The sequence below is a fragment of the Salmo salar genome, chromosome ssa13 (assembly GCF_905237065.1).
Source record: "Salmo salar chromosome ssa13, Ssal_v3.1, whole genome shotgun sequence".
Lineage (NCBI taxonomy): Eukaryota > Metazoa > Chordata > Actinopteri > Salmoniformes > Salmonidae > Salmo > Salmo salar.
Window position 1 is genome coordinate 63,809,974 of NC_059454.1, and position 15,324 is coordinate 63,825,297.

At 45.3% G+C, this 15,324-nt stretch overlaps 1 protein-coding gene across 2 annotated transcripts in view; it reads left to right on the forward strand.

Moving 5' to 3' along the window:
* LOC106567556 (transmembrane protein 132E) overlaps nucleotides 1-15,324 on the forward strand; it is a 397,095-nt gene that overhangs the window by 339,460 nt on the left and 42,311 nt on the right. For both annotated transcript variants that reach the window (XM_014137017.2, XM_014137016.2), the window contains exon 4: nucleotides 8,961-9,153. In XM_014137017.2, the coding sequence (XP_013992492.1) occupies nucleotides 8,961-9,153 (193 nt within the window). The remainder of the gene's footprint in view (nucleotides 1-8,960; nucleotides 9,154-15,324) is intronic.

The window sequence follows — 15,324 nt, forward strand, 5'->3', positions numbered from 1 at the left end:
ATGTGGTGTTGCCTACCCTTACCACCTGGGGACGGCCCGTCAGGAAGTCCAGGATCCAGTTGCAGAGGGAGGTGTTTAGTCCCATGGTCCTTAGCTTAGTGATGAGCTTTGTGGGCACTATGGTGTTGAACACTGAGCTGTAATCAATTAACAGCATTCTCACATAGGTGTTCCTTTTGTCCAGGTGTGAAAGGGCAGTGTCGAGTGTGATTGAGATTGCGTCATCTGTGGATCTGTTGGGGCTGTATGTGAATTGGAGTGGGTCTAGGGTTTCTGTGATAATGGTGTTGATGTGAGCCATGACCAGCCTTTCAAAGCATTTAATTTGTCACTAATGTGTTTTGCCTACATTTTAGAGCCAGGTAGCAGTCTCTGAGGATAAATAGCAGGCAATTTTCTATTTTCATTTGATTTGGCCTTCTAGCTGTTAAAAGTAAATAAAAACGATAGAATCAGGCCCACTTTATCAAGCTAAGTGCAATAACATTAATGCTGGGACCTGTTGGAAAGCACATTTAACTGTGATATAGTTCTGTCTTTTTGTGCCGACATTGGTATATATTTGAGATAATGGACCATGCTGGGCTGCTTTATAAATTTGCCCACAATAGTAGTATGAGTAGATCCATGCAAAAGATGGTCCCAGTTATATTAACACATTAAGCCTAATAGGTTTAAAGCCTTCATTTGACATGGTTTGGCATAACATCTAGACCAATAATTGATCATAATTTAATCTTCAATCATAAAGCTTGATCAATCTTCTGGGCGAAGGCGGCGCTTCGGGGCATTTAGCATTTCCTGATAGAGGAAAACATGACTTTCTTCCATAGCCTGATTACATGTTCGTTATACAAGGAACTAAGAATAGTGACTGCTTTTAATGTCGACCATGTGATGCTCTGTGTTAAGGATGTCGTTGTTGTTATGACAGCATGCTGTCATTATGTGTTCGTCATAAGTGTAATGCAAAGAATATGTAACGAGTGACATTTGTGAGGGTCGTAGAGCAAAATGGAGAATTCTATCGTGTTCATGAGAATCTCCCCTTTCCACATTGGGGTCCCATTTGTTTGGAGCCAGAAGTTGGCACATCGACGGTACTGACTTCAGACGAGTCTCCTGACACTTGTGGCTTTCTTTGCCACGTTTCATCGCAGATGCAGAAGTACTAGGTGTATTGAGACGGATCCAATGCAAAATATCTCTAGCTTAAACTGACAGATTTTGATGGGGATTTTTGTTATGTAACTAAGATTGACGCAAAAATGTGTCAATCGACTCTAGGGGGTTAACACCACATTCATAAACATGTACCTCATGGACTTCTGATAGGTGCACACACTCGGGGATCGAACCAGGGTCTGTAGTGACGCCTCTAGCATTGAGATGCAATGCCTGGTTCGATTCCAGGCTGTATCACAACCGGCCTTGATTGGGAGTCCCAGAGTGCGGTGCACATTTGGCCCAGCGTCGTCCGGGTTAGGGTTTGGCTGGGGTAGGCTGTCATTGTAAGTAAGAATTTGTTCTTAACTGACTTCCCTAGTTAAATAAGAATAAATAAACACCAGTATCTCACTTGTCTTTTTTTCAAAGATCGTTATGCATCCTACCACTGAGTATAAATAATGTTTCAACACTTGTGTTTGGTTGATCTGCAAGTCATCACAAAATAGTCTGAAGGGGACAAGGTTGGCTCTTTTGAATGTGGTGACACCTTTGATACAATTAACATTATTTGTTGTTTGGCCTTATTTTTCCCCCCAAAGTTTCTCTTTGGATTGCTGCTTAATCATCCCTGAAGTTATTCTAAGCACAGGCCCATTTCCACTTAGCCCCAGTACACCACTGCTTAATGCTTTATTGTTGTCTGGATCCTCCCTCACCTCTTGTTATGCATTGTACTAGGCTATCGATTTTTGCAAATGGCTTCCTAATTATGGCAGTATTCATTTTGTAAATGCAGTGTCCTACCATATCCCCGTGGGGACGAAAGGAAAATCAGATTTGATGGAAATTGATTCTCGGTTAACACATTGAATAATTCAATTTTAAACAAAGGGTAAAGCAATCAACAGGGTCGAGCTGGCATGCTCTCACGGATGTTGCTCTTGACTTATAATTGTCACTATTGATTCAAAGGAACAATTGTGGAGAGGCACTCTTTCAGACTAATCAAACTCAAATCAAATCAAATCAAATGTTATTTGTCACATGTGCCGAATACAACAGGTGTAGACCTTACAGTGAAATGCTTACTTTCAAGTCTTAACCAACAATGCAGTTTTAAATAAAATACAAAAAAGTAAGAGATAAAAATAATAAATCATTAAAGAGCAGCAGTAAATAACAATAAAGGGTTATATAGGTACAGAGTCGATGTGCGGGGCCACCGGTGGCGAGGTAATTTGAGGTAGGGTTATTTAAGTGACTATGCATAGAAAATAACAGAGAGTAGCAACAGCTTAGAAGAGGCGGGGGGGGGGGGGCGCAATGTAAATAGTCTGGGTAGCCATTTGGAGGCCGAGCAGTTGCCATTACCAGGCAGTGATGCAACCCGTCAGGATGCTCTCGATGGTGCAGCTGTAAAACCTTTTGAGGATCTGAGGACCCATGACAAATCTTTTCAGTCTCCTGATGGGGAATAGGTTTTGTCGTGCCCTCTTCACGACTGTCTTGGTGTGCTTGACAAAGTTAGTTTGTAGGTGATGTGGACGCCAAGGAACTTGATGCTCTCAACCTGCTCCACTACTGCCCGGATGATGAGAATGGGGACGTGCTCGGTCCTCCATTTCCTGTAGTCCACAATCATCTCCTTTCTCTTGATCATGTTGAGGGAGAGGTTGTTGTAATTGCACCACACACTCAGGTCTCCGACCTCCTCCCTATAGATTGTCTCATCGTTGTTGGTGATCAGGCCTACCACTGTTGTGTCATCGGCAAACTTAATGATTGTGCTGAAGTCGTGCCTGGCCGTGCAGTCATGAGTGAACAGGGAGTACAGGAGGAGACTGAGCACGCACCCCTGAGGGGCCCCCGTGTTGAGGATCAGCGTGGCGGATGTGTTGTTACCTACCCTTACCACCTGGGGGCGGCTCGTCAGGAAGTCCAGGATCCAGTTGCAGCGGGAGGTATTTTGTCCCAGGGTCCTTAGCTTAGTGATGAGCTTTGCGGGCCCTATGGTGTTCTACGCTGAGCTGTAGTCAATGAATAGCATTCTCACATAGGTGTTCGTTTTGTCCAGGTGTGAAAGAGCAGTGTGGAGTGCAATAGAGATTGCATCATCTCTGGATCTGTTGGGGCGGTATTCAAATTGGAGTGGGTCTAGAGTTTCTGGGATAATTGTGTTGATGTGAGCCATGACCAGCCTTTCAAAGCATTTCATGGCTACAGTTGTGAGTGCTACTGGTCGGTAGTCATTTAGGCAGGTTACCTTAGTGTTCTTTGGTACAGGTACTATGGTTGTCTGCTTGAAACATTTTGGTATTACGGACTCAGACAGGGAGAGGTTGAAGATTTCAGTGAAGACACTTGCTAGTTGGTCAGCGCATGCTCGGGAGTACATGTCCTGGTAATCCGTCTGGCCCTGCGGCCTTGTGAATGTTGACCTGTTTAAAGGTCTTACTCACACAGTCGTCCGGAACAGCTGATGCTTTCATGTATGTTCCAGTGGTACTTGCCTCGAAGCGAGCATAAAAGTTATTTAGCTCGTCTGGTAGGCTCGTGTCACTGGGCAGCTCTCGGCTGTGCTTCCCTTTGTAGTCTTTAATAGTTTGCAAGCCCGGCCACATCTGACAAGCGTCGGAGCTGGTGTAGTACGGTTCGGTCTTTGTCCTGTATTGACACTTTGCCTGTTTGATGGTTTGTCGGAGGGCATAGCGGGATTTCTTATACACTTCCGGGTTAGAGTCCCGCTCCTTGAAAGCAGCAGCTCTACCATGGTTTCTGGTTGGAATATGTACGTACAGTCACTGTGGTGACGACGTCGTCGATGCACTTATTGATGAAGCCAGTGACTGATGTGGTGTACTCCTCAATGCCATTGAAAGAATCCCGGAACATATTCCAGTCTACATTCCTGTAGTTTAGCATCTGCTTCATCTGACCACTTTTTTATAGACCGAGTCACTGGTGCTATCTGCATAAATTTTTGCTTGAAAGCAGGAATCAGGAGGATAGAATTATGGTCAGATTTGCCAAATGTTGGGCGAGCTTTGTATGCGTCACTGTGTGTGGAGTAAAGGTGGTCTAGAGTTTTTTTCCCCTCTGGTTGCACATTTAACACGCTGATACAAATGAGGTAAAACTGTTTTGAGTTTCCCTGCATTAAAGTCCCTGGCCACTAGGAGCGCCGCCCCTGGATGAGCGTTTTCCTGTTTGATTATGGTCGTATGCCGCTCATTGAGTGCGATTTTAGTGCCAGCATCGGTCTGTAGTGGTATGTAGACAGCTACGAAATATACAGATGAAAACTCTCTAGGTAGATAGTGTGGTCTACAGCTTATCAAGAGATACTTAGGTCAGCAAAACCTCGTGACTTCCTTAGATATCGTGCACCAGTTGTTGTTTACAAATATACATTGGCCACCGCCCCGTGTCTTACCATAGGCTGCTGTTCTATCCTGTAAAACATACAGTTTTTAATGTCCCATTGGTAGGATATACGTGTTTTCAGTTCATCTCATTTATTTTCCAGCGATTGAACGTTAGCTAACAGTACGGTTGGCAAAGGCAGATTAGCCACTCGTCGCCTGATCCTCACAAATCACACCGATCTCAGTTTCTTTCTCCAGCAAATGATGGGGCTGAGGGCCTGTTTGGGTGTTTGGGGTATATCCTTCCCATCCAACTCATTAAAGAATTCTTTGTCCAATTCGAGGTGAGAAGCTTTTTTCAGTCATAAGAGACTGTAGCAGCAACATAACGTACAAAATAAGTTACAAATAATGCGGAAAAAAACTAACAAAATAGCACGGTTGGTTAAGAGCCAATAAAACGGCACCCATCCTCTCCGGCGCCATCTTGAATACATCTTTTGACTGCCACATTTGTCTTTGCCTAGTCTATTGGGTTATGCAGTAGCGATTTTAGCATGTAAATGTTGGAGGGGCAAACCCACTACACAACACTAAACAATACATTCATTGCACTATAACAGTGACAAACAGTTCCCACACACTGTTAGATCCTACATAAAGCTGTCCCAACAGCAGAGTCCCAACAACAGCAGTCCCATCACCTTACCACTGCTACACCTGGCTATCAGCGGAGCCTTGTCTGGCAGCGAAACTGTTCATTCATCCTCATTTACTTGCTTTAACAAATGTGGATTCTGCTGACAATTGAGATGTGCAAACAATGGCATAAGGGGACAATGAGCAATCCGTCATTTCGATTAAGACATTAATGAGCAAGCTTGGACAGACGTAGTCAATATAACTATTTGTTCAGCACTTTTGAAATGTACAGCGACAGAATTCAGAACATGGGTCGTTTTTACAGTATTCTCCCTGTACACCAAGTCAGAAGCGTGGGATAAATAAAGGGGGCTTATAAGCAGACAATGCAAACTCTTACAATATTCAATGATTACATTTCTCTAAAACAGGCTATAGGCTACATGTGCACCACCAAGTCAGAACAGTAGGCGAAATTAGGAGGGGAAATGGGACCAAATTATTAGGGTGAGGCACATGGGGTACTAACAGCTTACTACACAACATACACTTAGTATTACTTTCTTAGCTACAGTATACATATCTCCCTGGCATATTACGTCATTTATGCAGCAGCTTACAATACATTTTTGGACTAACCTTGTTGTGCTGTGTTCACTTGAACAGGAAGGTGGCGTGGCAGTCCTACGTGGGCAATTTTTTTAATCATACTTTGTCATCAAAGTCAGGCATTTTCTGGATTTATGGTGCCTTCAAGACAACTGGGAACTCGAGGGAAAAACAAAGTTGAATCATGATGACGTCAGTGATCTTCAGGTCGGAGCTCTAGAAAGAGGCCTGAGTTCCTGACTTGAAATTCCGAGTTGGATGACCGTTCAAAATGTATTTTCCCAGTCGTCTTGAACTCACTGAAAACAGATTTCCCTGTTCTGAGTTTCCAGTTGTTTTGAGCGAGGCAGAAGTCATGCTGGATTGACACCATGGCCAATGTTGAATATTTATCCTTTTAAGCTTGGAAAAGAGATCTGTAAACCCAGACTTGGGACCACACACCCACTCTACTGAATAGCAGGGTAGTGATTGCTTTGCAGTGCTTGCAGTTGCCAATGATTCATTCTAAACCACTCATTGTTGAATTTGTCGACTTGATTCATGATGATGACTGCAAGCTTGCTAGCAAAGATTTTGAAAGTATGATGTTGACATGATCAGTCCAATCAAAGCTGCTGTATATATAACATGATTTGACTTCATTGTATCTGTGGCCAATGACCTTTTAGCCTTATTGGATGGGCACTTCTAATGTAACTCTATGGCAGCACCCAAGGGGCTTGAATTCTTCAAGCTCTACCCTTAGATTTGCTGGTGACATAGTGTCCCCATCAGTGGCAGAACACTGAGCCAATCACGGCACAACTAGAGAACACAACTAGAGAATCCCTACGCTCCTTATATTCCAATGACTGCCCCCCCACCACCACAGAAAGCACTGAGCTAGGCTGAAACACCTGCATTTTGGAGCTGCCTTACTCAAGAAAACAAAAAAGAGACCATGTATTTTTTTTAATTTTTTTACATTGTTTGCAACCTGATATGTGACACTTATTATTGCTAAAATAAAATGCCAAACAGGCATCCCCCCCAAGCTAGAAAAGTGGGTCTCAAAATACGTGGGGCTATGTAATATCCGTCTTACAAGAAGAAAGAGAGCCTCGAAACTGTAGGCTAGTTGAATAATTTTAACCCAGGTCTGGGAGCTGAATATTCCCGGAGCATGGGGTGAAGTGTTGAAGTGATAGCTCCAGCCACGGGACTTGTGTGAATCACTGTCTCAGCCCTTTAGCAGTCCTCTGCTACGGAGCTGTGCTGTGATAGCTATAGTAGCAAGGCACATCTCTCCCCTTGGCGTGCTCAAGAAAATAAGACACAACCACAGTTTCTTGCAATTCAGTGGACACATCCAACATGGCTGATTTTAATTTACTCTAACCGAGAACCATGTGAGATACGGAACTCGAAAATGATCTTGGTGTAGCCTAGAGGTCATTCAGGTTGTTTAATACTGATGGCCCACAATAATGCAGCTTATAAAGCTAACCAGGGCGCACGGAAAAGGCGTTGTTAACCCCACAAGGCCTTCCATTTGAAGAGGACACGTCACCCACACAACATATCCCTAAAGCGCATTTACTCAATTTCCACCAGTGTAACTCTCATTCCCCACTTGAACGATTCGGGTGTCTGGTTTTCTCAGTTCTAGTTGTCAAGTGTCGTTTCGCCAAGCTACCTGTTTCGCAAGGAGTGTCACGGATAAAGGAGTAGAATATTCTGTGTGTGATGTTGAGACAAACAGGCAGAACTTATTTAGGCTGTCAGCTCCCATCATGCTGTTTTCAGTAAGGCCCTTTATGAGGAGTGTGGTACTGCAGATAGGGACTTGGCTCCCCAATTTCATTACAATGCTGGCATTTTCCCTTTGAATCACAGACTTACCTTCTCTCTGCGGAGGGATAGTTAATTTCAAATCCAGGTCAAGGTTGGCTGTAATGGTCTTGTAAACTGGGAACCTACTGTAGGGCCTATACTGCTGCTCGGTGCAGAAGGTTGGTTTCACAACTTGGAGCAATAGTAAAGGTGGTATATTAAACATATATATATATATATATATATATATATATATATAGTATATTGGTCTGCTGGTATTTTCATTCCACAGTTGATTCAATAGTTTTATATCATCTTACAAGAAGATAAATCATTTAAAAGCAGAATTTGTTGAATGTTTTAGTACATATTAAATGTATGGAATGAAACCGGGTGAAAAGTTAAATGGTAATCTTTGCCCAGGCGAAACTAACGCTTGTTCGAGTACACAGTATGTTTACTGTACATGTGGTTAATGTAATGGACGTTTGAAATGGAAGGAGGGAATGTTCACATCGTATATTTGACCACTCTACTGCACGTGTGCTAGCCATAACCTGCTGGTACTTATGCACATATATGGGCCAAGGTAATGATAATGGAAATGTCATGTAAAGGTTATGATGTTCATAGAAATGTCATGAACAGGTTTTGCTGTTTTATTGACTGAGTCACCGACACCCAATGAGACGGTTGTAATGTCTTGTCATGGGGCTCTTTTATAAAAGAACTGTCACATTTCGACCGTATAGTCTTTATCAAAGCTTAGCTTATTAAAGGCTCATCGATCACCTTGAAAGAAGTTCAACTCACTTCTGGAGCTTCCAGACTTCAGTCACATTCATTTAAGTGATGACTCACCTGAGGCTTACATTGTGAAGGCTTTCATGCCTCCTTCATTTGACAGTTTTTAGAACCATGTTGGCGCACTGCCGTTAATGTTCATATCTTTTGATAAACACCCTCAAACATTAAAACAACTCTGATACACATGCTCACGCATGTGCATGGAGATCTCGTGCATGATCAGGTAGCTCCTAAAAGTCGATAGGAATGCCACATTTTTGGACCTCCAGTTATTCCAAAACAACAGATGGGCACAAGCAGCAGCCTAATTGTTTCATTTTCTGATTGTTTCGATAAATAATGCCTTATACTTGACAGAACATCTGTTTACGCTGATAGCCTACTCATTAGCGTATTTAATGTTTTAATGCTGCCCTGAACCCCATTAAGCCCCTTGTAAATTAATTAAATGGCTGGATTTGGTGCTGGCTCCTGCTGTGTTTTTGGAAACATGTTGCTGAAATTGACGTATTACGCTATCATCGCTCAATTATTCCATTCCCTGCCCCACAGGGATGCGCTGGCCAATATCGAGGTGATGCAACTGGACTTTGAGATGGAGAACTTCACCAGCCAATCGGTCACCAGGAGGATCAACTGGAACATCGACTACCGGGGCCAGAACCCGCCTCCGGACTCAGAGAAGGTGGTGACTGAGTTGACCGTGGTGCAGAAGGACATTCAGGCTATCATCCCACTCTCCATGGTGAGTAACCTGTAACAACAGTATGCTATAATAATTTTCATACCAGTTGAATCTGTCTGTTGTAACATTTGCCACTGTTCAATTCAGATCTCTCATGCAAGAAAATAAGTTAGCCACTCTCATTAAAGGACCTTCGATCCCCATTGTCATAGGTAAGCATGCTTATTAACACTTGTGGTTCTCTTTCACTAGCTCGATGCTCATTTCACCTGCTAAGAGAAGGCCGCCAAGGCCACCTAGTAATGGCACACCATGCTAAGAGTCTGTCTGGCGCCTCCACTCCTATCTCATGAAAAGGGGCAATTAGTAAGCAGTAAACACCGATTGTGGAAATGAGGGACATTAATCAAGTAATAGGAAGGCAGAGGGCCAGTCCTGGAAGGTCAAGTCGCCTCCTGTGTGGTTTCACCTCCCTTTATTTGGTGAAGGGAGCCTGTGAAAAGTCTCAGGGAGGGAGACTTCATTATTAAGCTATTAAAATTCAGCTGCTTGGGCAAATGTTAAAGCGATACTTAACTTTCTCAGCCCTGCATATATTTATATAGGTTTAAAATGCCACAAGTTGCAGAGAAGTAAGTGCCCAGGTGCTGAAGACACTTTTTTTACACACTCAACTACAGAGGTTATTAAGCGAGGAGGAAGAAAACCTCTGTGTATTCACGAAACATGACGGTGTGCTTCAAGGACTTTGTTAGAGAGGTCAAGCAGAGCAATGAAGATAGGAGTTCAGCTGAAAGGATCCAGAGTCACTGAAGGCCAACGCATGGGGAATCGCAAAAAATAGCAAAAGCTGAGGCAACCTGCTTGCCTGGCTACCCAGACTCCTTGCTCCGGCCAGACGCTACGCCACGCCCACGAATGTTAGTTTCTTCTCCGCAATGAGTCTGGATCTGAGTACCTCCCTGAACCTTCACTGAATGCGAACACATTCGGGGCCATCTGATTGGTCCAGAAACCAATGGGTTGGGCCAGAGCCATTACAAACGTGGTAAAGCGGCAGGTTGAAAATTCGTCATTGGTTTTGGTACTCTGACTGGTTAGAGATGATCCAATCGCTGATTAATTTGTTTTGTACAATGCCCCTCGTTACCACAAACGACTTCAATGAGTGCAGTCTTAGACTAAAGAATGTAGTGAATGACAGAGCAACGGAAGAATTTAGTGTGAGTCGTCAGGCTAGAAACCTGTGCCATTTCATGCAATTTCAGTTGCTGTGTTTCACTGTTTCTCATTCATGTACTATAGGGAAAAAACCAAGGCTCTGTCCCAAATAGCACCCTATTCCCATAGGGCTCTGGTCAAAGGTAGTGCACTACATGGAATAGCGTGCCATTTGGGACTCAGAATCTAATGCCACATAATCCCAGGTCTCTTTGTGTCAAATGATTGTAACAGTAATAGTAGCGACAAGAGACTCTGCACGTTGTGTCTACCACTGCACACATCCTCTGCTAGCTTGTTAGAAACCAGAATGCTCACATTAATATTTTTTTCTGCATGGATTTGGGAGACAGCAGAATGAGGCAATCAGAAAAAACACACAAGATGCATTTTGTATCTTGAGTAACAAAAAAAACGCAGGCGAGGGACTGAGAAGAACATGGCACGCCAAGCGCGCAAAATTAATATCCTCTCTGATTTAGCTCTTGCATGAACGAGAGAGGGAGAGATGGAGAAAAATAACTAGATGAGAAAAAAAATGTTTTTTTTCCCCCAGGAAGTAAAAGCTTTGCTAAGCAGAGTCAATGCCAGGCAGAGCTGAGCCACTAATACTGGGGAGGAGGGAGTGGGGAGATAGTAGCTAGGGAGGGAGGAGGAGGAGGGAAGGAAGCGGGTGAATTTACAGTGCAGAGTGCATCTTCCAGGATGATGTGGTTAAATCAGGCCGGGCTCCATCACTTTAGTCCTGTCAGGGCCCCAGCCAGGTCCCCTGGCTGCCACATTCTCGGCGCAATTAGCACCCCGTGTCAAAGAGCCCTCTCAGGGGCATCTCATAAACGAGGAATGGGGAGGTGGAGAGAGCAGGAGAGGGGGATGAGGGTGCAAAGGAGAGGAGGGAGGGGAATAGCGGGGTACTGTGTTGCTGGCTCCACCACTGCGCCATGCTGCCGCAGTAGCGAACAGATGATAAATAAAACATGACAGCGTCTTTGCTGAGGCCCCTGTGGCAAAAAGTCGCATGACACACACACACACACACACACACACACACACACACACACACACACACACACACACACACACACACACACACACACACACAGAGATGCACACACCACATGTCTGGCACATCTGACGTTGCATTTTGATCATTTACATGAAGAGTAGGAGCCAGGGCACAGTAAGCAGCAGAGGCTTTGATGGGTTTCGCTTGCTAATCGGCTTCGTCAAAACTCAACAACTGAGGGCTGCCAAGCTTAATTCGTTCTCTCATTGCTTGTCATTTGGTTACTTGGTTTCAAATGGACCCTGCTTCTTTAATTGAATAAATCTAAAACAACAATGCTCACATGGACAAAGCTAAACTAGTAGTTGATACTAGTCAATGTTACAGTAGCAGTATAATGCATTTTTCATTTCCGCCGTGTATTGAACTGATAGAGTTGTCTCAGTCCCGTTTATTTGGTCTGGAGTCGTCATGTCTTGTGTGTACACTAGCTGACAGTTTTCTTAATGTGTCTAAATGCGTTAACCTTGGTGTTTCGCGGGCTATAAAATGTTTAATGACTTTGAAATCGCCTCCTGCGCGTTATTGATAGCTCTCCCAATACTGTGTTCACGATAAGCTCTCACTCATTACTCCGGACACTGCAGCTACCGCTTACCGCCACCGCAAATACTCAGGCCCCTATTTACATTTTTTTACATTAGCCATGCAGCAGAATACCATTTGACACATGAAAATGAGAAATATGATGGAGGACGGGGCGTCTTGTTACTTTAAGGTGGCGGTTGCGGTTTGTTGTGAGGAAAAATAGTTATTGGGCTCTATTTTCTCCATCCCTTCATTTGTCTAAGTCTGAGGCCCCTGTCATCAGTCTGCAGTGGCTGTTCTTTAGCAAGAAACTGGGAGGCTAGGTTTACACATTCTCCTCACTGAATAATTGCCTGACAGGTAGAATGGTAGAATGGCATCAATGTTCAAATAGTGCACCAGCTAATTTGATTTGGGCAGGACCTGACCGTGCAACATAATTAGCATTTTTTATGCTGCCATTTTTTTTATTACACCACATTAAGTAATACTGTTTTGCCTCTAGGGCTTGCGACAAAACAGATATTTAAATATAGTGTTTTGATTGAAATCAAAGGCACATTTACATGATTTGTGTTTTCTCTAGGGGGTCACGAGGGACACAAAATAACTCATTACCCCCGCACAGCTCACATTCATTCCGCCAAAATAATGAATTCGTCCAATTCAAGACTCAGTGTGCATTTTAATTGGCTGGTTCTATATCACTGGAGTCATAAAATACATCTGCTGTACATCTGTACATCTGCTGATGGTCTTGGCCCTGTTTATAATCAGTTCTCAAGTCAGTTTACACTGAGTATACCAAACATTAGGAACACCTTCCTAATAATGAGTTTCCACCCCTTCCCAGAACAGCCTCAATTCATCAGAGCATGGACTCTACAAGGTGTCGAAAGCGTTCCTCAAGGGATGCTGGCCCATGTTGACTCCAATGCTTCCCACAGTTGTGTTAAGTTGGCTGGATGTCCTTTGGGTGCTGGACCATCACTGACACAAACCTGGTGCGCCTGGCACCTACCTCCATGCCCCGTTCAAAGGCACTTATATTTTTTGTCTTGCCCATTTACCCTCTGAATGGCACATATACACAATCCATGTCTGAAATTTAACATTTAACATTTAAGTCATTTAGTAGACGCTCTTATCCAGAGCGACTTACAAATTGGTGCATTCACCTTATAATATCCAGTGGAACAACCACTTTACAATAGTGCATCTAAATCTTTTAAGGGGGGGTTAGAAGGATTACTTTATCCTATCCCAGGTATTCCTTAAAGAGGTGGGGTTTCAGGTGTCTCCGGAAGGTGGTGATTGACTCCGCTGTCCTGGCGTCGTGAGGGAGCTTGTTCCACCATTGGGGTGCCAGAGCAGCGAACAGTTTTGACTGGGCTGAGCGGGAACTGTGCTTCCTCAGAGGTGGGGGGTGCGAGCAGGCCAGAGGTGGATGAACGCAGTGCCCTTGTTTGGGTGTAGGGCCTGATCAGAGCCTGAAGGTACGGAGGTGCCGTTCCCCTCACAGCTCCATAGGCAAGCACCATGGTCTTGTAGCGGATGCGAGCTTCGACTGGAAGCCAGTGGAGAGAGCGGAGGAGCGGGGTGACGTGAGAGAACTTGGGAAGGTTGAACACCAGACGGGCTGCGGCGTTCTGGATGAGTTGTAGGGGTTTAATGGCACAGGCAGGGAGCCCAGCCAACAGCGAGTTGCAGTAATCCAGACGGGAGATGACAAGTGCCTGGATTAGGACCTGCGCCGCTTCCTGTGTGAGGCAGGGTCGTACTCTGCGAATGTTGTAGAGCATGAACCTACAGGATCGGGTCACCGCCTTGATGTTGGTGGAGAACGACAGGGTGTTGTCCAGGGTCACGCCAAGGCTCTTAGCACTCTGGGAGGAGGACACAAGGGAGTTGTCAACCGTGATGGCGAGATCATGGAACGGGCAGTCCTTCCCCGGGAGGAAGAGCAGCTCCGTCTTGCCGAGGTTCAGCTTGAGGTGGTGATCCGTCATCCACACTGATATGTCTGCCAGACATGCAGAGATGCGATTCGCCACCTGGTTGTCAGAAGGGGGAAAGGAGAAGATTAATTGTGTGTCATCTGCATAGCAATGATATGAGAGACCATGTGAGGATATGACAGAGCCAAGTGACTTGGTGTATAGCGAGAATAGGAGAGGGCCTAGAACAGAGCCCTGGGGGACACCAGTGGTGAGAGCACGTGGTGCGGAGACAGATTCTCGCCACGCCACCTGGTAGGAGTGACCTGTCAGGTAGGACGCAATCCAAGCGTGGGCCGCGCCGGAGATGCCCAGGTCGGAGAGTGTGGAGAGGAGGATCTGATGGTTCACAGTATCAAAGGCAGCAGATAGGTCTAGGAGGATGAGAGCAGAGGAGAGTTAGCTTTAGCAGTGCGGAGAGCCTCCGTGACACAGAGAAGAGCAGTCTCAGTTGAATGCCCAGTGTTGAAACCTGACTGATTAGGATCAAGAAGGTCATTCTGAGAGAGATAGCAAGAGAGCTGGCCAAGGACGGCACGTTCAAGAGTTTTGGAGAGAAAAGAAAGAAGGGATACTGGTCTGTAGTTGTTGACATCGGAGGGATCGAGTGTAGGTTTTTTCAGAAGGGGTGTAACTCTCGCTCTCTTGAAGACGGAAGGGACGTAGCCAGCGGTCAAGGATGAGTTGACGAGTGAGGTGAGGTAGGGGAGAAGGTCTCCGGAAATGGTCTGGAGAAGAGAGGAGGGGATAGGGTCAAGTGGGCAGGTTGTTGGGCGGCCGGCCGTCACAAGACGCGAGATTTCATCTGGAGAGAGAGGGGAGAAAGAGGTCAAAGCACAGGGTAGGGCAGTGTGAGCAGGACCAGCGGTGTCGTTTGACTTAGCAAACGAGGATCGGATGTCGTCAACCTTCTTTTCAAAATGGTTGACGAAGTCATCCACAGAGAGGGAGGAGGGGGGGAGGGGGAGGAGGATTCAGGAGGGAGGAGAAGGTAGCAAAGAGCTTCCTAGGGTTAGAGGCAGATGCTTGGAATTTAGAGTGGTAGAAAGTGGCTTTAGCAGCAGAGACAGAAGAGGAAAATGTAGAGAGGAGGGAGTGAAAGGATGCCAGGTCCGCAGGGAGGCGAGTTTTCCTCCATTTCCGCTCGGCTGCCCGGAGCCCTGTTCTGTGAGCTCGCAGTGAGTCGTTGAGCCACGGAGCAGGAGGGGAGGACCGAGCCGGCCTGGAGGATAGGGGACAGAGGAAATCAAAGGATGCAGAGAGGGAGGAGAGGAGGGTTGAGGAGGCCGAATCAGGAGATAGGTTGGAGAAGGTTTGAGCAGAGGGAAGAGATGATAGGATGGAAGAGGAGAGAGTAGCGGGAGAGAGAGAGCGAAGGTTGGGACGGCGCAATACCATCCGAGTAGGGGCAGAGTGAGA